Source organism: Tachyglossus aculeatus, chromosome 5 (genome assembly GCF_015852505.1).
Source record: "Tachyglossus aculeatus isolate mTacAcu1 chromosome 5, mTacAcu1.pri, whole genome shotgun sequence".
NCBI classification, from domain to species: Eukaryota; Metazoa; Chordata; class Mammalia; order Monotremata; family Tachyglossidae; genus Tachyglossus; species Tachyglossus aculeatus.
This window is the reverse complement of record NC_052070.1, coordinates 6,736,837-6,759,265: the sequence shown is the minus strand read 5'-3', so window position 1 is coordinate 6,759,265 and position 22,429 is coordinate 6,736,837. Positions and strand designations below refer to the sequence as shown.

The 22,429-nt window shown below is 45.5% G+C and overlaps 1 protein-coding gene across 1 annotated transcript in view; it reads right to left on the bottom strand.

Annotated features, from left to right (window-relative positions):
* The window catches only part of ANTXR1 (ANTXR cell adhesion molecule 1), a 259,626-nt gene that overhangs the window by 207,675 nt on the left and 29,522 nt on the right, over positions 1-22,429 (bottom strand). Inside the window, exons 2-4 of the mRNA XM_038746895.1 lie at positions 20,498-20,569; positions 13,964-14,035; positions 2,124-2,205 (exon numbers count right to left, since the gene is read on the bottom strand). Coding sequence (XP_038602823.1) covers positions 2,124-2,205; positions 13,964-14,035; positions 20,498-20,569 — 226 coding nt within the window. The remainder of the gene's footprint in view (positions 1-2,123; positions 2,206-13,963; positions 14,036-20,497; positions 20,570-22,429) is intronic.

The following is a 22,429-nucleotide window of genomic DNA, read 5'->3' as shown; positions in this document are numbered from 1 at the left end:
CCTGGCCCGGAATGCCCCCAATCCCTCTGCCCCTCCACCAAACTCGCTCTCTTCCTCCCTTCAAGGCCCTGCTGAGAGCTCACCTCCTCCAGGAGGCCTTCCCAGACTGAGCCCCTTCCTTCCTCTCCCCCTCATCCCCCTCTCCATCCCCCCATCTTACCTCCCTCCCTTCCCCACAGCACCTGTATATATGTATATGTTTGTACATATTTTTTTACCCTATTTATTTATTTATTTAATTTATTTCTACATATCTATTCTATTTTATTTTGTTAGTTTGTTTGGTTTTGTTCTCTGTCTCCCCCTTTTAGACTGTGAGCCCACTGTTGGGTAGGGACTGTCTCTATATGTTGCGAATTTGTACTTCCCAAGCGCTTAGTACAGTGCTCTGCACATAGTAAGCGCTCAATAAATACAATTGATGATGATGATGATGAAACCTGGTACAAAGTTTTCACCAGCTGGCCCCAACACTGTACCCAGGTCCCAGGCTTGATACAGAAGTTTAGACCAGATAAATCAATCAATCCATCAGTCGTATTTATTGCGCGCTTACTGTGTGCAGAGCACTGTACTAAACGCTTGGGAAGTACAAGTTGGCAACATATAGAGACGGTCCCTACCCAACAGTGGGCTCACAGTCTAGAAGACATCCCGGTCACTCAGTTAAGCGCAAGTCTAGAGCTGTGAGTAACCGTTTCCATATTTATTTATAGACTGTGAGCCCACTGTTGGGTAGGGACCGTCTCTATATGTTGCCAACTTGTACTTCCCGTGCGTTTAGTACAGTGCTCTGCACACAGTAAGCGCTCAATAAATACGATTGATTAATTGATTGATTATTAAGAATATTATGCCTTCCTAGTGTGATTTCTGTTAGGTCTTGGATCCGTGGCCTTCGCTAATTTGCACGATTGGTATAACCACACTTTTCCCAAAGAGGATCAAAGGGAATGAAAGATGGGGAGAAGACGACAGAAGGATAAGGAGGGTAGGGACTGTCTCTATATGTTGCCAATTTGTACTTCCCAAGCGCTTAGTACAGTGCTCTACACATAGTAAGCGCCCAAAAAATACGATTGATGATGATGAGACAGAGATTTTTTATTTTTAATAATTCAGTGCACTGGGTGAACTAAACTAATCTTCTGCTTGCTCCGTATGGTATGAAAATACAACGCAGTTCTGCCAGAACATATGTTGCCGTTGTGGGTTTGGGCTAGATTGTGACAGCAGAGTTAGGGATTGTTCTTTTTTTTTTGATGGCATTTATTAAGCGCTTACTATGTGCAAAGCACTGTTCTAAGCGCTGGGGAGTATACAAAGCGATCAGGTTGTCCCACGTGGGGCTCACAGGCTTAATCCCCATTCTACAGATGAGGGAACTGAGGCCCAGAGAAGTGAAGCGACTTGCCCAAAGTCGCACAGCTGACAGATGGCGGAGCCAGAATTAGAACCCATGACCTCTGACTCCAAAGCCCGGGCTCTTTCCATCGAGCCACGCTGCTTCTCGCTGTTCTTCTGACAACATGTGTGTATCCGTTGTTGGGTGGGGACTGTCTCTATCTGTTGCCGAATTGTACTTTCCAAGCGCTTAGTACAGTGCTCTGCACACAGTAAGCGCTCAATAAATACGATTGAATGAATGAATGAACCTGATTACTTTGTATGTACCCCAGCACTTAGAGCAGTGCTTGGCACACAGTAAGCGCTTAACAAATACCATCATTATTATTATTCCCAGACTGAGCCCCCCGCTTTTCCTCTCCTCCTCCTCCTCCTCTCCCTCCCTCTGCCCTACCCCCTTCCCCTCCCCACAACACTTGTGCATATTTGTATATATATATTACACTATTTATTTTATTAATGATGTGTATATATCTATAATTCTATTATATCCATTTTGATGGCATTGATGCCTGTCTACTTTTTTTGTTGTCTGTCTCCCCCTTCTAGACTGTGAGCCCGCTGTTGGGTAGGGACCGTCTCTATATGTTGCCGAATTGTACTTCCCAAGCGCTTAGTACGGTGCTCTGCACACAGTAAGCACTCAATAAATAAGATTGAATGAATGCTTGAATGAATGAATATGAAGATGGAGGGAGATCAGGGCCCAAATTTACCCTTTCAAATCCTTCATGCATATAGGTGTCTCCTCCAGGTAGGACCTTCTGTAATTCTTCCAAACCTTGACGGATCTGTTCCCTGCAATGAAAAATAAACAACAAAAACTAAAGCAACACAATGTGAACACTGTATGGGAACCCGTATAAATACAACAGTAGAACAATTATTATTATGGTATTTGTTCAGCGCTATTTATAACCATGATTATCGTTATTCTTATAATAATGATGGCATTTGTTAAGCGCTTACTATGTGCAGAGCACCGTTTTAAATGCTAGGGTAGATACAACGTAATCAGGTTGTCCCGCGTGAGGTTCACAGTCTTAATCCCCATTTTACAGATGAGGGAACTGAGGCCCAGAGAAGTCAAGTGATTTACCCAAAGTCACACAGCTGGTCAGTGGCGGAGCCGGGACTAGAACCCATGACCTCTGACTCCCAAGCCCGCGATCTTTCCACTGAGCCACGCTGCTTCTTTATTTTGATGGTACTGAGGTCTGTCTACTTGCTTTGTTTTGTTGTCTTTCTCCCCCTTCTAATGATGATGATAAGCGCTTAGTACAGTGCTCTGCACATAGTAAGCGCTCAATAAATACGATTGATTGATTGATTGATTGATGATGATAATGGCATTTGTTAAGCGCTTACAATGTGCAAAGCACTGCTCTAAGCGCTGGGGTGGATACAAGGTGATCAGGTTGTCCCACGGGGGGGGCTCACAGTTTTAATCCCCATTTTACAGATGAGGGAATTGAGGCCCAGAGAAGTGAAGTGACTTGCCCAAAGTCACACAGCTGACAATTGGCGAGCCGGGATTTGAAACCAGGACCTCTGACTCCCAAGCCCGGGCTCTTTCCATTGAGCCACGCTGCTTCTCTTCTAGACTGTGAGCCCATTGTTGGGTAGGGACCGTCTTTATACGTTGCTGAATTGTACTTCCCAAGCATTTAGTACAGTGCTCTGCACACAGTAAGCGCTCAATAAATATGATTGAATGAAATACCATCATTAGTAGCAGTAGTAGTAGTAGTAGTGGTAGTAGTAGTAGCCTGGCTCTCATCCCGCTCAAACTCCTGGACCTGAAATGCCCTCCCAATTTAGATCTGGGTCACCACCGATCAGCGTGGCTCAGTGGAAAAGAGCCCGGGATTTGGAGTCAGAGGTCGTGGGTTCAAATCCCTACTCCACCAATTGTCAGCTGTGTGACTTTGGGCAAGTCACTTCACTTCTCTGGCCCTCAGTTCCCTCATCTGGAAAATGGAGATGAAGACCGTGAGCCCCCCGTGGGACAACCTGATCACCTTGTATCCTCCCCAGTGCTTAGAACAGTGCTTTGCACATAGTAAGCACTTAATAAATGCCATTATTATTATTATCATCGTCATCATCAATCGTATTTATTGAGCGCTTACTATGTGCAGAGCACTGTACTAAGTGCTTGGGAAGTACAAATTGGCAACATATAGAGGCGGTCCCTACCCAACAGTGGGCTCACAATCTAAAAGGGGGAGACAGAGAACAAAACCAAACATACTAACAAAATAAAATAAATAGAATAGATATGTACAAGTAAAATAAATAGAGTATTATTATTATTATTATTATTATTATTATTATTATTATTATTATTATTATTATTATTGTTATTATTATAGCGACCCTCCGCCTCCCTCTTCTCCCCCTCTCCAAATCCTCCCAGGGAGGCCCTAACCCATGAGCTAACGGGAACTTCAGGGGAAGCTTCTTCTTGCCCTTTGACAACCCCAATTTCTTCCTGGACTCACAGACTTTTCCTCCCTCATTCATTCATTCATTCAATCGTATTTATTGAGCGCTTACTGTGTGCAGAGCACTGTACTAAGCGCTTGGGAAGTCCAAGTTGGCAACATTCATTCATTCATTCAATCGTATTTATTGAGTGCTTACTGTGTGCAGAGCACTGTACTAAGCGCCTGGGAAGTCCAAGTTGGCAACATTCATTCATTCATTCATTCAATCGTATTTATTGAGCGCTTACTGTGTGCAGAGCACTGTACTAAGCGCTTGGGAAGTACAAGTTGCCCTCCTGATCTGGCTTAAGGGAAAGCAAAGCCAAAGACAACCCAGAGCCCCCTATAATAATAATAATAATAATAATAATAATGGCATTTATTCATTCATTCTTTCAATCGCATTTATTGAGCGCTTACTGTGTGCAGAGCACTGTACTAAGCGCTTGGGAAGTACAAGTTGACAACATATAGAGACGGCCCCTACCCAACAGTGGGCTCACAGTCTAGAAGGGGGAGACAGACAACAAAACAAAACATGTTAACAAAGTAAAATAAATAGAATAAATATGTACGAGTAAAATAAATGGAGTAATAAATATGTACAAACATTCATTCATTCAATCGTATTTCCTGCGCGCTTACTGTGTGCAGAGCACTGTACTAAGCGCTTGGGAAGTACAATAATAATGACGGCATTTATTAAGTGCTTATAATGTGCAAAGTACTGTACTAAGCGCTGGATAATGGCATTTGTTAAGCGCTTACTATGTGCAAAGCACTGTTCTAAGCGCTGGGGAGGATACAAGGTGATTAGGTTGTCCCACGGGGGGCTCACAGTCTTAATTCCCACTTTTCAGATGAGGGAACTGAGGCAGAGAGAAGTGAAGTGACTTACCCAAAGTCACACAGCTGACAGTTGGCGGAGTCGGGATTTGAACCCATGACCTCTGACTTCAAAGCCCGGGCTCTTTCCACCGAGCCACGCTGTACAAGTCGGCAACATTCATTCATTCATTCATTCATTCATTCAGTCGTATTTATTGAGCGCTTACCGTGTGCAGAGCACTGGACTAAGCGCTTGGGAAGTACAAGTTGGCAACATATAAAGACGGTCCCTACCCAACAACGGGCTCACAGTCTAGAAATAATAATGGCATTTAGTAAGCGCTTACTATGTGCAAAGCACTGTCCTAAGCGCTGGGGAGGTTACAAGGTGATCAGGCCGTCCCACGGGGGGGCTCCCAGTCTTCATCCCCATTTTCCAGATGAGGCAACTGAGGCCCGGAGAAGTGAAGTGACTTGCCCAAAGTCACACGGCTGATAATTGGTGGAGCCGGGATTTGAACCCATGACCTCTGACTCCCAAGCCCGGGCTGTGGAGTCCTGATTAACTTGTATCTTTTAGACTGTGAGCCCACTGTTGGGTAGGGACTGTCTCTATATGTTGCCAACTTGTCCTTCCCAAGCACTTAGTCCAGTGCTCTGCACAGAGTAAGCGCTCAATAAATACGATTGATTGATTGATTGTACTCCCCAAGCGCTTAGTCCAGTGCTCTGCACACAGTAAGCGCTCAATAAATATGATTGATTGTATCTACCCCACGCTTAGTACGGTGCCTGGCACGTCTCAGCAGATATGACATATACAAGAAATATGAAAAAAAAAAGTGTTGCACCTCAGAGTGACTAGTTGTAGTCCAAGTGGTATTTATTGAGCTCCCACTAAGGTGCAGTGCAGTGGACTAAGCGCTTGAAAAGTAGTCCTGGCTCGCAAGGAACTTCCTCTCTAACAATGTTAATGAGAGTTTTGGAAGTTGGGAGGAGGGAGGAATCGATTAGGAGTGGGAGCGAAGTCTTTGAGCCCCTCCCTCAAATAATAATAATACTAATAATAGTATTTGTTCATTCATTCGTTCATTCAATCGTATTTATTGAGCGCTTACTGTGTGCAGAGCACTGGACTAAGCGCTTGGGAAGGACAAGTTGGCAGCATTTGTGAAGTGCTTCCTATGTGCCAAGCAATCAATCAATCAATCGTATTTATTGAGCACTTACTGTGTGCAGAGCACTGTACTAAGCGCTTGGGAAGTACAAGTCGGCAACACATGGAGACAGTCAATCAATCAATCAATCAATCGTATTTATTGAGCGCTTACTGTGTGCAGAGCACTGTACTAAGCGCTTGGGAAGTACAAGTCGGCAACACATAGAGACAGTCAATCAATCAATCAATCAATCGCATTTATTGAGCGCTTACTGTGTGCAGAGCACTGTACTAAGCGCTTGGGAAGTACAAGTTGGCAACATTTGTTAAGTGCTTACTATGTGCCAAGCAATCAATCATATTTATTGAGCACTTACTGTGTGCAGAGCACTGTACTAAGCGCTTGGGAAGTACCAGTCGGCAACACATAGAGACAGTCAATCAATCAATCAATCAATCGTATTTATTGAGCGCTTACTGTGTGCAGAGCACTGCACTAAGCACTTGGGGAGATACAAGGTAAGCAGGTTGTCCCACGTGGGGCTCACGGGCTTAATCCCCATTTTCCAGGTGAGGGAACTGAGGCCCAGAGAAGTGAAGCGGCTCGCCCAAAGTCACACAGCTGATAAGTAGCGGCCTCGGGATTAGAACCCACGACCTTTGATTCCCAAACCCGGGTTCTTGCCACTGAGCCACCCAACTTCCATTAAACATCGAGTCTTGGTTTCACGGAAGGAATCTCAAAATCTCTTGGGATCTCTGCTCTTCTTACTGAGATTCACTCGGCTTCCTCATCCTCCAAATCTTGCTCATGCCATTATTATTATTACTATGGTATTTGTTAAGCGCTTACTATGTGCCAGGCACTGTACTGAGCGCTGCGGTAGATCCAAGCGAATCGGGTCGGACACGGTCCCTGTCCCACGGGGGGCTCACGGTCTCAATCCTGATTTTACAGATGAGGGTGCAGAGAAGTGAAGTGACTGGCCCAAGGTCACACAGCAGACAAGTGGGGGAGGCGGGATTAGAACCCATGACCTTCTGACTCCCAGGACCGGGCTCTAGCCACGGCAGCGGGCTGCTTCTCATTCTGCCTGACCATTCATTCATTTATTTAATCGTATTTATTGAGCGCTTACTGTGTGTAGAGCACTGTACTAAGCGCTTATGGCTCTTCCCATCTTCAAAGTAGACTGTGAGCCCGTTGTTAGGTAGGGATTGTCTCTATCTGTTGCCGAATTGTACTTTCCAAGCGTTTAGTCCAGTGCTCTGCACACAGTGGGTGCTCAATAAATGCGATTGAATGAATGAATGAATGAAAACCAATTTCCTCCTGGAGCTCTATATATCTATATATATCTATCTATATATATATAGATACAGATATATATACATGGTTCAATATTGTTAATAATTATTATTTTTGGAAGCAGCGTGGCTCAGTGGAAAGAGCCCGGGCTTTGGAGTCAGATTCATGGGTTCAAATCCCAGCTCCGCCAATTGTCAGCTGTGTGACTTTGGGCAAGTCACTTCACTTCTCTGGGCCTCAGTTACCTCATCTGTAAAATGGGGATGAAGACTGTGAGCCCCACCTTGGGACAACCTGATCACCTTGTAACCTCCCCAGCGCTTAGAACAGTGCTTTGCACATAGTAAGGACTTAGTAAATATTCTTCTTATTATTATTATTATACTTCATCTGTAAAATGGGGATGAAGACTGTGAGCCCCCCGTGGGACAACCTGATCACCTTGTAACCTCCCCAGCGCTTAGAACAGTGCTTTGTACATAGTAAGCGCTTAATAAATGTCATTATTATTATTATACCTCATCTGTAAAATGGGGATGAAGACTGTGAGCCCCACGTGGGACAATCTGATCAGCTTGTATCCTCCCCAGTGCTTAGAACAGTGCTTTGCACTTAGTAAGTGCTTAACAATCAATTAATCAATTGTATTTATTGAGCGCTTACTGTGTGCAGAGCACTGTACTAAGCGCTTGGGAAGTCCAAGTTGGCAACATATACAGACGGTCCCTACCCAACAGTGGGCTCACAGTCTAGAGAAGCAGCGTGGCTCAGTGGAAAGAGCCCGGGCTTTGGAGTCAGAGGTCATGGGTTCGAACCCCGGCTCCACCACGTGTCTGCTGTGTGACCTTGGGCAAGTCACTTAACTTCTCGGAGCCTCAGTTACCTCATCTGTAAAATGGGGATGAAGCCTGTGAGCCCCATGCAGGACAACCTGAGCACCTTGTATCCCCCCCAGCGCTTAGAACAGTGCTTTGCACATAGTAAGCGCTTAACAAATGCCATCATCATTATTATTATTACTAGAAGGGGGAGACAGAGAACAAAACAAAACATATTAACAAAATAAAGTAAATAGAATAGATATGTACAAGTAAAATAAATAAATAAATAACAAATGCCATTATTATTATTATTAAGTGCTTACTTTTTGCCCAGCGTTGTATTAAGCGCCAGGGGAGATACAAGATAATTGGGTCGGACACAATCCCACCTCTGGACTTCCCCTACCTGTAATTTATTTCAGTTTCTGACTCCCCTCTAAGGTCTTTGAGGGCAGGGATAGTTTCTGGGCAGTCAGTCAATCGTATTTATTGAGCGTTTACTGTGTGCGGAGCACTGGACTAAGCGCTTTGGAGAGGATACTACAATAATAAACAGACACATTCCCGGCCTAGAATGAGCTTACAGTCTAGACGGACAGTTCTATTTATTTTATTTTGTTAGTATGTTTGGTTTTGTTCTCTGTCTCCCCGTTTTAGACTGTGAGCCCACTGTTGGGTAGGGACTGTCTCTATGTGTTGCTAACTTGTACTTCCCAAGCGCTTAGTACAGTGCTCTGTACACAGTAAGCGCTCAATAAATACGATTGATTGATTGATTGATTGATTGATTAAATAAATGAGGGATAGGGACATTAAGTGGTGTGGGGCAGGGAGTGGGGTGTAAATCAAAGGAGCGAGGCAGGAATCAATCAATCAATCAATCGTATTTATTGAGCGCTTACTGTGTGCAGAGCACTGGACTAAGCGCTTGGGAAGGACAAGTTGGCAACAACTTGAAGACGCAGGAAGACGCAGAAGGGAGCGGGAGATGAGGAAAAGTGGGGCTTAGTCAAGGAAGGCCTCTTGGAGGAGATGGGCCTTCGATAATCAATCAATCAATCATATTTATCGAGCGCTTATTGTGTGCAGAGCACTGTACTAAGCGCTTGGGAAGTCCAAGTTGGCGACATATAGAGACGGTCCCTACCCAACAGTGGGCTCACAGTCTAGAAGGGTTTGAAGTGGGGGAGACTAATTGTCTGATGGATTTGAGGAGGGAGGGCATTCCAGCTGTGTGACTTTGGGCAAGTCACTTCACTTCTCTGGGCCTCAGTTCCCTCATCTGCAAAATGGGGATGAAGACTGTGAGCCCCCCCCGTGGGACAACCTGATCACCTTGTAAACTCCCCAGCGCTTAGAACAGTGCTTTGCACATAGTAAGCGCTTAATAAATGCCATCATCATCATCACCATTCCAGGTCAGAGGCAGGACATGGGCCAAGGGTCGGCGGCGAGATAGATGAGACGGAGGCCCAGGGAGAAGGTTGACATTTGACAGTGTTTTGCACATAGTAAGCGCTTAACAAATACCATCGTTATTATTAGAGGAGCAGAATGTGCGGGCTTGGATGGAGGAGAGTAGTGAGGTGAAGTAGGAGGGGGCGAGGAGATTGAAGGCTATAAAGCGACGAAACAGCGTGGCTCAATGAAAAGAGCACAGGCTCTGGAGTCAGAGGTCATGGGTTCAAATCCCGTCTCCACCAATTGTCAGCTGTGTGACTCTGGGCAAGTCACTTCACTTCTCTGTGCCTCAGTTCCACAGACTCCAAAGCCTGTGCTCTTTCTACTGAGCCATGTTTCTCTGTGCCTCAGTTACCTCATCCATAAAATGGGGATGAAGTCTGTGAGCCCTATTTGAGACAGGGACTGTGTCAGACCTGATTATTTTGTATCTACCCCAGTGCTTAATACAGTGTCTGACAGCATTAACAGTTATTACTGCTACTACTCTAACTATTCATTCATTCATTCATTCAATCTTATTTATTGAGCGCTTACTGTGTGCAGAGCACTGTACTAAGCGCTTGGGAAGTACAAGTCGGCAACATATAGAGACACGGTCCCTACCCAACAACGGGCTCACAGTCTAGAAGGGGGAGACAGAGAACAAAACAAAACAAGTAAACAGGTGTCAATGCCATCAGAATAAATAGAATTATAGCTATATACACATCATTAATTAATTCATTCAGTCAATCGTATTTATTGAGCGCTTACTGTGTGCAGAGCACTGTACTAAGCGCTTGGGAAGTACAAGTTCGCAATATATAGAGACGGTCCCACAGTCTAGATGGGGGAGACAGACAACAAAACAAAACAAGTAAACAGGTGTCAATGCCATCAGAATAAATAGAATTATAGCTATATACACATCATTAATTAATTGATTAATTAATTCAATCGTATTTATTGAGAGCTTAGTGTGTGCAGAGCACTGTACTAAGCGCTTGGGAAGTCCAAGTCGGCAACATATAGAGATGGTCCCTACCCAACAATGGGCTTACAGTCTAGAAGGGGGAGACAGACAACAAAACTAAACCATGTGGCTTTCCCCTGAGCCCCGCTGGTTCTCGATTCCAGCGGGCTTGTACCCCGTCCTTACTAATACAATAAATAGAGTAATAAATATGTACACATATGCACAAAAGTGCTGTGGGGAGGGCAGATGGATGGAGGGGGTGATGGGGAGGGGAGGAGGAGGAGAAGAGGAAAACGAGGGGGCTCAGTCTGGCAAGACCTCCTGGAGGAGGTGAGCTCTCAGTAGTGCTTACTACTACTATTACTATCAATCTAATTCTTCTAATTATTCTAATCCATCTGGATGTCTGCCCGCCACCTAAAAGTTAACATGTCCAAGACTGAACTCCTTGTCTTCCCTCCCAAACCTTGCCCTCTCCCTGACTTTCCCATCACTGTTGACGGTGCTACCATCCATCCCGTCTCACAAGCCCGCAACCTTGGTGTCATCCTCGACTCCGCTTTCTCGTTCACCCCTCACATCCGAGCCGTCACCAAAACCTGCCGGTCTCAGCTCCGCAACATTGCCAAGATCCACCCTTTCCTCTCCATCCAAACTGCTACCCTGCTCGTTCAAGCTCTCATCCTAGCCCGTCTGGACTACTGCAACAGCCTTCTCTCTGATCTCCCATCCTCGTGTCTCTCCCCACTTCAATCCATACTTCATGCTGCTGCTCGGATTGTCTTTGTCCAGAAACGCTCTGGGCATGTTACTCCCCTCCTCAAAACTCTCCAGTGGCTACCGATCAATCTGTGCATCAGGCAGAAACTCCTCACCCTGGGCTTCAAGGCTGTCCATCCCCTGGCCCCCTCCTCCCTCACCTCCCTTCTGTCCTTGTCCAGCCCAGCCCGCACCCTCCGCTCCTCCACTGCTGATCTCCTCACCGTTAGGCCTCGTTCTCGCCTGTCCCGCCATCGACCCCCAGCCCACGTCATCCCCCGGGCCCGGAATGCCCCCAATCCCTCTGCCCATCCGCCAAGCTAGCTCTCTTCCTCCCTTCAAGGCCCTACTGAGAGCTCACCTCCTCCAGGAGGCCTTCCCACACTCAGCCCCTTCCTTCCTCTCCCCCTCATCCCCCTCTCAATCCCCCCCATCTTACCTCCTTCCCTTCCCCACAGCACCTGTATATATGTATATGTGTTTGTACATATTTATTACGCTATTTATTTATTTTACTTGTACATATCCATTCTATTTATTTTATTTTGTTAATATGTTTGGTTTTGTTCTCTGTCTCCCCCTTCTAGACTGTGAGCCCACTGTTGCGTAGGGACTGTCTCTAGATGTTGCCAACTTGTACTTCCCCAGCGCTTAGTACAGTGCTCTGCACACAGTAAGCGCTCAATAAATACGATTGATTGATTGATTGATTAATCCCGGTTCCCCGACCTGTCTGCTGTGTGACCTTGGGCAAGTCATTTAACTTCTCTGTGCCTCAGTGACCTCATCTGGAAAATGGCGATTAGGACTGTGAGCCCCATATGGGACAACCTGATTACCTTGCATCTACCCCAGCGCTTGGAACAGTGCTTGGCATATAGTAAGTGCTTGACAAATACCATCATTATTTTTAATAATTATTACTGTTACTAATACTATGCAACATGGCCTAATGAGAAGCAGCCTGGCTCAGTGGAAAGAGCACGGGCTTTGGAGTCAGAGGTCATGGGTTCAAAACCTGGTTCATTCATTCATTCAATCATATTTATTGAGCGCTTACTGTGTGCAGAGCACTGTACTAAGCGCTTGGAAAGTACAATTTGGCAACAGATAGAGACAATCCCTACCCAAAAACGGGCTCACAGTCTAAAAGTGGGGAGATGGGCAACAAAACAAAACAAGTAGACAGGCCTCAATACCATAATAATAATAATAATAATAATAATAATAATAATAATAATGGCATTTGTTAAGCGCTTACTATGTGCAAAGCACTGTTCTAAGCGCTGGGGGGGAATACAAGGTGATCACATTCCACAAAGGGCTCACAGTCTTAATCCCCATTTTACAGATGAGGCAACTGAGGCCCAGAGAAGTTATGTGACTTGCCCAAAGTCACACAGCTGACAAGTGGTGGTTCTGCCTCTTATCAGCTGTGTGACTTTGGGCAAGTCACTTGCCTCAGTTCCCTAATCTGTGCAATGGGGATTAAGACTGTGAGCCCCCTGTGGGACAACCTGATCACCTTGTAACCTCTCCAGTGCTTAGAACAGTGCTTTGCACATAGTAAGCACTTAAGAAATGCCATTATTATTATTATGATCATTATTATTATTGGCAAGAGAACGGGCTTGGGAGCCAAAGGACGTGAGTTCTAATTCCAGCTCCACCACTTGATTGCTATGTGACCTTGGGCAAATCACTTAACTTCTCCGTGCCTCAGTTTCCTCATCTGTACAGCGGGGATTAAGACTGCGAGCCCCACGTGGGACAACCTGATGACCTCGTATTTACCCCAGCGCTTAGAACAGTGCTTGACACATAGTAAGTGCTTGACCATCTCTATATGTTGCCGATTTGTACTTTCCAACCACTTAGTCCAGTGCTCTGCACACAGTAAGTGCTCAATAGATATGAATGAATGAATAAATGAATGAACAAATACTACAATAATAATTATTATTACTACTGCTACTGCTAGTGTAGCTACTACTACTGCTACTGTTAGCGCTACTTAACTTCTCTGTGCCTCAGTTACCTCATCTGTAAATCAGAGAAACAGCGTGGCTCGGTGGAGAGAGCCCGGGCCTTGGACTTAGAGGTCATGGTTTCGAATAATGACTCTGCCACATGGCTGCTGTGTGACCTTGGGAAAGTCACTTCACTTCTCTGAGCCTCAGTGACCTCATCTGTAAAATGGGGATTAAGACTGTGAGCCCCCCATGGGCCAACCTGATCACCTTGCAACCCCCGCAGCGCTTAGAACAGTGCTTTGCACATAGTAAGCGCTTAACAAATGCCATCATTATCATCATCAATCGTATTTATTGAGCACTTACTATGTGCAGAGCACTGTACTAAGCGCTTGGGAAGTACAAATTGGCAACATATAGAGACAGTCCCTACCCAACAGTGGGCTCACAGTCTAAAAGATTATTATTATTATTATTATCTGTAAAATGGGGACTAAGACTGTGAGCCCCCCGTGGGACAACCTGATTACCTTGTATCTCCCCCAGTGCTTAGAACAGTGCTTGGCACTGAGTAAGTTCTTAACAAATGCCATTATTATGATTGTTATTGTAAACCTCCCCAGCGCTTAGAACAGTGCTTTGCACATAGTAAGCACTTAATAAATGCCATTATTATTATTAGTAAGCACTTAATAACTGCCATTATTATTATTATTATTATTATTATTATTACTATGGAATCAAGGGGTCCCTGGGGGAATTCTGGGAGGAACAGCGGTTTACAAGAAGGCTTTCTCACCTGTCTTCTGTTAGCTTCATTAGAGTGGAACCTCTTGTAGAAAACACTATGAAGGACATCCTCAGTTGGGGGCTGGAAAGGGAAGAGAACACAATTAGAGACGCAACAAGGATTATTTCGGCTCCCCCTGCCCTTCTGCCCCTGGGTCCCTCCCACACCTGACATCTTCACCCTCAGAGGCAGGAAAGATGGCAAGAAAACCACCTGGAAGCCAAGAAGGTCACGGCCGACCCACTAATGGACACCCCAGGAGGTTGTTGAGAAGCCGTGTCGTTTGATGGTTAGAGCCCAGGCCTAGGAGCCGAAAAAGCATTCATTCATTCATTCAGTAGTATTTATTGAGCGCTTACTGTGTGCAGAGCACCGTACTATGCGCTTGGGAAGTCCAAGTTGGCAACATATAATAATAATAATAATAATAATAATAATAATAATAATAATAACGGCATTTGTTAAGCGCTTACTATGTGCAAAGCACTGTTCTAAGTGCTGGGGGGATACAATGTGATCAAGTTGTCCCACGTGGGGCTCACAGTCTTCATCCCCATTTTTACAGATGAGGTAACTGAGGCTCAGAGAAGTGAAGTGACTTGCCCAAGGTCACACAGCAGACTTGTGGTGGAGCCGGGATTCGAACTCATGACCTCTGACTCCAAAGCCCGGGATCTTTCCACTGAGCCACGCTGCTTCTCTATGTCAGGTTCTATCACATTCCCTCTGTCACTGCCTCCAGCAGTCCCTTCGTGGGATTTACTGAGCGCTTACTAACTGTACTAAGGACTCATTCATTCATTCACTCATTCAATCGCACTTGCTGAGCACTTACTGTGTGCACAGCACTGTACCAAGCGCTTGGGAAGCACAAGTTGGCAACACATAGAGACGGTCCCTACCCAACCACGGGCGACTCGGGAGAGCACGACACAACAGACAAGACTGTGAGCCCCTCTAAACTGTGAGCCCACTGTTGGGTAGGGACCGTCTCTACATGTTGCCAACCAGCACCTCCCAAGCGCTCAGTACAGTGCTCTGCACACAGGAAGCGCTCAACAAATACGATTGAATGAATGAATGAATGAACAGACTTAGCAGACACGCTCCCTACCCAACAGCAGGCTCACAGTCTAGAAAATACATTCTAGTATGGGTTCTAATACCGGCTCTGCCACCTTTCTGCTGTGGGACCTTGGGCAAATCACTTCACTTCTCTGGGCCTCCGTCCCATCATCTGTAAAATGGGGATTAAGGCGGTGAGCCCCAGATGGGACAGGAACTGTGTCCCACCCGATTAGCGTGTTTTTCCCCACCTGGCACGTATTAAGTGAGGTTACTTTCCAACTGCTTAGTCTAGTGCTCTGCACACAGTAAGTGCTCAATAAATATGAATGAGTGAATAAATGAATGAACAAATACTATAATAATAATAATAATTATTATTATTATTACTACTGCTACTGCAGTAGTTGTTATTAGCACGCAGTGTGGGACACGGGCATTATCGCACGCTATTGTCACGTGACACACACACACAGAACCGTGAGAGGCCTGTGGTGCCCCTGGGATAACGGGATGACACCACGGCCTCCATTTTCTGGCAGGTGGAGGATTTCTTGCACCGTGGGGCCTGTCTCGGAGGTGACCTCTGATCCCCACGCTTGTTCCAGGATCTTCCCCCAGGGATGGGCTTCCAGTCGGTTGCTAGGGGGAGGTTGGATCACCGTGGATAACGGAGCATGAGCGGGAACTGGAAGGGAACAGGCCAGCTGAGAGCCCGACTGTCCGGGCTCAAAAAGGACGAAACCCGCGCCGCCTCTGATGGCTTTCCACCCTCAGGCCCTGTTTCAAACGACTCAGATGCCCCTCCACCCTCAGACACCCTTCCGCTCTCAGACATCCTTTCACCCACAGCCGCTGTAGACACCCTTCTTCCCTCAGACACCTTCCCTCCATCCATCCATCAATCAATCAATCAATCAATCAATTGTATTTATTGAGCGCTTAATGTGTGCAGAGCACTGTACTAAGCGCTTGAAGCCCGTCAGAAGCCCGTCCTCCTGCAGCCACTTCAGACTCCCTTCCTTCCTCAGACACCCTTCCGTCCTCGTTTATCCTTCCACCCACATCCACTTCAGATGCCCTTCCTCCCTCAGACACCCTTTTGCCCTACCTCAGATGCCCTTCCTTCCTCAGTCAGAGACTCTTGCGGCCCTCAGGCATCCTTTCGCCCTCAGACGCCTCATTCATTCATTCAATCGTATTTATTGAGCGCTTACTGTGTGAAGAGCACTGGACTAAGCGCTTGGGAAGTCCAAGTTGGCAACATATAGAGATGGTCCCTACCTAACAATGGGCTCACAGTCTAGAAGGGGGAGACGGACAACAAAACAAAACATGTGGACGGGTGTCAAGTCATCAGAACAAATAGAATTAAAGCTAAACGCACATCATTAACAAAATAAATAAAATAGTAAAGATGTACAAGTAAAATAAATAGAGTAATAAATCTGTCCAAACATATATAGAGGTGCTGTGGGGAGGGGAAGAAGGTAGGACGGGGGGAGGAGGAGAGGAAAAAGGGGACTCAGTCTGGGAAGGCCTCTTCATTCATTCATTCATTCAGTCATATTTATTGAGCGCTTACTGTGTGCAGAGCACTGGACTAAGTGCTTGGGAAGTACAAGTTGGCAACATATAGAGACGGTCCCTACCCAACAACGGGCTCACAGTCTAGAAGGGGGAGACGGACAGCAAAACAAAACATGTGGACGGGTGTCAAGTCATCAGAACAAATAGAATTGAAGCTAAATGCACATCATTAACAAAATAAATAGAATAGTAAATATGTACAAGTAAAATAAATAGAGTTATAAATCTGTCCAAATATATAGAGAGGTGATGTGGGGAGGGGAAGGAGGCAGGGCGGGGGGGATGGGGAGGAGGAGAGGAAAAAGGGGACTCAGTCTGGGAAGGCCTCTTCATTCATTCATTCAGTCAGTCGTATTTATTGAGTGCTTACTGTGTGCAGAGCACTGTACTAAGCGCTTGGGAAGTACAAGTTGGCAACATATAGAGACAGTGCCTACCCAACAACGGGCTCACAGTCTAGAAGGGGGAGATGGACAACAAAGTAAAACATGTGGACGGGTGTCAAGTCGTCAGAACAAATAGAATTAAAGCTAAATGCACATCATTAACAAAAGAAATGGAATAGTAAATATGTACAAGTAAAATAAATAGAGTTATAAATCTGTCCAAATATATATAGAGGTGCTGTGGGGAGGGGAAGGAGGTAGGGCGGGGGGAATGGGGAGGAGGAGAGGAAAAAGGGGACTCAGTCTGGGAAGGCCTCTTCATTCATTCATTCAGTCAGTCGTATTTATTGAGGGCTTACTGTGTGCAGAGCACTGTACTAAGCGCTTGGGGCTCACAGTCTCCATCTCCATCTATTTATTTTATTTTGTTAGTATGTTTGGTTTTGTTCTCTGTCTCCCCCTTTTAGACTGTGAGCCCACTGTTGGGTAGGGACTGTCTCTATATGTTGCCAACTTGTACTTCCCAAGTGCTTAGTACAGTGCTCTGCACACAGTAAGCGCTCAATAAATACGATTGATGATGAAGTACAAGTTGGCAACATATAGAGACGGTCCCTACCCAACAACGGGCTCACAGTCTAGAAGGGGGAGACAGACAACAAAACAAAACAAGTAAACAGGTGTCAGTGCCATCAGAATGAATAGAATTATAGCTATATACACATCATTCATTCATTCATTCAGTCGTATTTATTGAGCGCTTACTGTGTGCAGAGCACTGTACTAAGCGCTTGGGAAGTCCAAGTTGGCAACATATAGAGACGGTCTCTACCCAACAGTGGGCTCTTGGAGGGGGTGAGCTCTCAGTAGGGCTTTGAAGGGCCTCAAACGTCCTTCCTCCCTCAGATAACTTCCTCCCCAAGTGGCCTCAGCTGCCTCAGACTTTCTTCCATCCTCAGACACCTTCTGCCCACAGTCCCCTCAGATGCCCTTCCTCGCTCGGATACCCTTCTTGCCCTCGGGCATCCTTTCTCCCGCAGCCTCCTCAGACGCCCTTCCGCCCTCATCCACAGTTCTCATGTCTGGACGTTTCCTCCCGCGGACTCTACAGTCGGGGCAGGGACAAAGCGTCCACCTCCGGCCTAGCCTCCAGAGTCCAGGGTCAGTCTACCTTTGCCGTAGCATCTTTTAGACTATGAGCCCACTGTTGGGTAGGGACTGTCTACCTACTACTTACCAAGGCCCTACTGAGAGCTCACCTCCTCCAGGAGGCCTTCCCAGACTGAGCCCCTTCCTTCCTCTCTCCCTCGTCCCCCTCCCCATCCCCCTGTCTTACCTCCTTCCCTTCCCCACAGCACCTGTATAGATGTATATATGCTTGTACATATTTATTACTCTATTTATTTATTTATTTATTTATTTTACTTGTACATATCTATTCTATTTATTTTATTTTGTTAGTATGTTTGGTTTTGTTCTCTGTCTCCCCCTTTTAGACTGTGAGCCCACTGTTGGGTAGGGACTGTCTCTATGTGTTGCCAATTTGTACTTCCCAAGCGCTTAGTACAGTGCTCTGCACATAGTAAGCGCTCAATAAATACGATTGATTGATTGATTGATTGATTGTATATATGCTTGTACATATTTATTACTCTATTTATTTATTTATTTTACTTGTACGTATCTATTCTATTTATTTTATTTTGTCAGTATGTTTGGTTTTGTTCTCTGTCTCCCCCTTTTAGACTGTGAGCCCACTTTTGGGTAGGGACTGTCTCTAGATGTTGCCAACTTGGACTTCCCAAGCGCTTAGTACAGTGCTCTGCACACAGTAAGCGCTCAATAAATACGATTGATGATGATGATGATGATGTCTCTATATGTTGCCAACTTGTACTTCCCAAGCGCTTAGTCCAGTGCTCTGCACACAGTAAGCGCTCAATAAATACGATTGATGATGATGATGATGATGATGAGATGTCCAGATGGCCCTGTAGGGCCCGGGCCTGGTAATCAGAAGGTCATGGGTTCTCATCCCGGCTCCGCCACTTGTCTGCTAGGTGACCTTGGTCAGTCACTTCACTTCTCTGGGCCTCAGTCACCTCATCTGGAAAATGGGGATTGAGACTGCGGGCCCAGTGTGGGACAGGGACTGTGTCCAACCCGATTTTCTTGTATCCGGCACTTATTGTAGTGCCTGGCACATAGTAAGCGCTTAACAAATGCCAGCGTGGCTCAGTGGAAAGAGCCTGGGCTTTGGAGTCGTAGGTCATGGGTTCAAATCCTGGCTCCGTCACTTGTCAGCTGTGTAACTTTGGGCAAGTCACTTCACTTCTCTGGGCCTCAGTTCCCTCATCTGTAAAATGGGGATGAAGACTGTGAGCCCCCCATGGGACAACCCGATCACCTTGTAACCTCCCCAGCGCTTAGAACAGTGCTTTGCACACAGTAAGCACTTAATAAATGCTATCATCATCATCATCATCATCATCATCACAATTATTAGAAGAGAGCCAACTAAAAAATAACTAGCTCCCTAAAGTGAGGACCAAAGACTAGGGGGCGGGGGAAATGGCCTATCATCATCATCAATCGCATTTATTGAGCGCTTACTGTGTGCAGAGCACTGTACTAAGCGCTTGGGAAGTACAAGTTGGTCTATCTGACTCCCGCTGAGAAAATGACGCCAACTTCTGCTCCCCAAACCCAGGCCACGATCCAACAACTCCCACGGGTCAAAGTCAAGGGGCTTGATGAGAAGCAGCGTGGCTCAGTGGAAAGAGCCCGGGCTTTGGAGTCAGAGGTCATGGGTTCAAATCCCGGCTCTGTCACTTGTCAGCTGTGTGACTTGGGGGCAAGTCACTTCACTTCTCCGGGCCTCAATGACCTCATCTGTAAAATGGGGATGAAGACTGTGAGCCCCACGCGGGACACCCTGATCACCTTGTAACCTCCCCCGTGCTTAGAACAGTGCTTTGCACATAGTAAGCACTTAATAAATGTCATTATTATTATTATTATTAAGGCCACCCTTCCCCACAGTGCAGCTCTCTTCCTCCCTTCAAAGCCCTACTGAGAGCTCACCTCCTCCAAGAGGACTTCCTATCTCTCCTCCTCCCCATCTTCCCACCCTACCTCCTTCTCCTCCCCACAGCACGTGTATATATGTTTGTACAGATTTATGACTCTATTTTACTTGTACATATTTACTCTTCTATTTATTTTGTTAATGATGTGCGTTTAGCTTTAATTCTATTTGTTCTGATAACTTGACACCTGTCACATGTTTTATTTTGTTGTCTTCTCCCCCTTCCAGACTGTGAGCCTGTTGTTGGGTAGGGACCATCTCTAGATGTTGTCGACTTGCAGTTCCCAAGCGCCTAGTACAGTGCTCTGCACACAGTAAGTGCTCAATAAATATGATTGAATGAATGAACGAACCAGACTGCCTTGCGTTCATGCCAAGGGCTTCCCCGAAACCGTCAAAAAACCCGTTTCTTACCTGATGAATTTGTGGGCCAAATGTTCCACAAAGAAGTAAATTTCATTCCAGTGATGCAGAACACTGCCGGATCTGAAACAGACATGGGGGAAAGCATTGATTAGCTTGGTTACTTATTTACCATTTTCTGTTTGTGAGGTATTTGTTAAAAGCTGTGTGACTAATAATAATAATAATAATGGTATTTGTTAAGTGTTTACGCCAGGCACTGCTCTAAGCACTGGGGGAGATACAAAGGTAATCGGTTTGGACACATTCCCTGTACCACGTGGGGCTCACAGTCTTAATCCCCATTTTCCAGGTGAGGGAACTGAGGCACGGAGAAGCTAAGCGATTTGCCTAAAACCACACGGCAAACAAGTGGCGGAGCCGGGATTAGAACCCATGACCTTCTGACTCCCGGGCCTTGCTCTATCCACTAGGACATGATGAGGAGGAGGCTGAAGATGGCATTTGTGAAGTGGTCACTATGTGTTAAGCACTGTTCTAAATGCTGAGGTATAAACAAGCTAATCAAGTTGGTCACAGTCTCTGTTCCACGTGGGGCTCACAGTCTTAATCCCCATTTTCCAGGTGAGGGAACTGAGTCACAGAGAGGTGAAGCAACTTACCCTGGGTCACTCAGAAGACAATAATAATTGTTATTATCACTATGGTATATGTTAAGCATTTACTGTGTTCCAAGCACTGCATTAAGTGTGGGGATATCATCATCATCATCATCATCAATCGTATTTATTGAGTGCTCACTGTGTGCAGAGCACTGTACTAAGCGCTTGGGAAGTACATCTAAGCTCTTGGGAAGTACAAGGGAAGGATATATAGAAGATATATAGGGAAGGATATATATATCCTTCTCTATATGTTGCCAATTTGTACCTCCCAAGCGCTTAGTACAGTGCTCTGCACATAGTAAGCGCTTAATAAATACAATTGATTGATATATATATATATATTATTAACTTATAATTATTATAATTATAATTGTATTATTATATTATATTATTATATTATTATACTTATAATTATTATATATTATTAACTTGTATATATATATATAAGTTAATGTATAAGATTAATATATATTATTATTAATAATGTATATATATATAAGTTAATCCAGTCAGACACATGGGTCTCAGTCTAAGCAGGAAGGAGGACAGATATTTAAATCCCAATTTACAGCTGAGGAAAATGAGGCCCAGAGAAGTGAAATAATTTGCACAAACTCATACAGCCAGCAAATGATGGAGCTGGGATTAGAACCCAAGTCCTCTGAGATCCAGTCCCGCGCTCTTTTCACTAGGACGCATTGATTTGTAAGAATAATAATCACGGTGGTGCTCATGAAGCATTTCCTCTGCGCTAAGCATTGGGGTGGATACAAAAGAATCAGACTGGACAGAGTCCCCATCCCATGTGGGATTTGCAATCCAAGACGGGTTGAGAACCGGAATTTGAGCTCCTTTTAACAGACGCGGAAAGTGAGGAATGGGGCGGTGAAGTCAATCGATCCATGGTATTTATGGAGCACTTGCTACGTACAGAGCACTGTACTAAGCGCTTGGGAGAGTACAAAGCAACAGAATTGGCAGACATGTTCCCTGCTCAAAACGAGCCTACATTGAGAAGGATTAGTGACTCATCCAAGGTCACACATCAAGCAGGTGGGGAACCAGGGCTAGAACTCAGATCTTCTGCCTCCCAAGACTCATGCTCTCTCTATGAACCCCCGAAGCCCCCTGACAATGATATCTGCGGTATTTGTTAAGCGTTTACTATGTACCAGACGCCATACCAAGTGCTGGGGTAGATACAGAAGCAGCGTGGCTCAGTGGAAAGAGCACGGGCTTTGGAATCAGAGGTCATGGGTTCGAATCCCGGCTCCGCCACATGTCTGCTGTGTGACCTTGGGCAAGTCACTTAACTTCT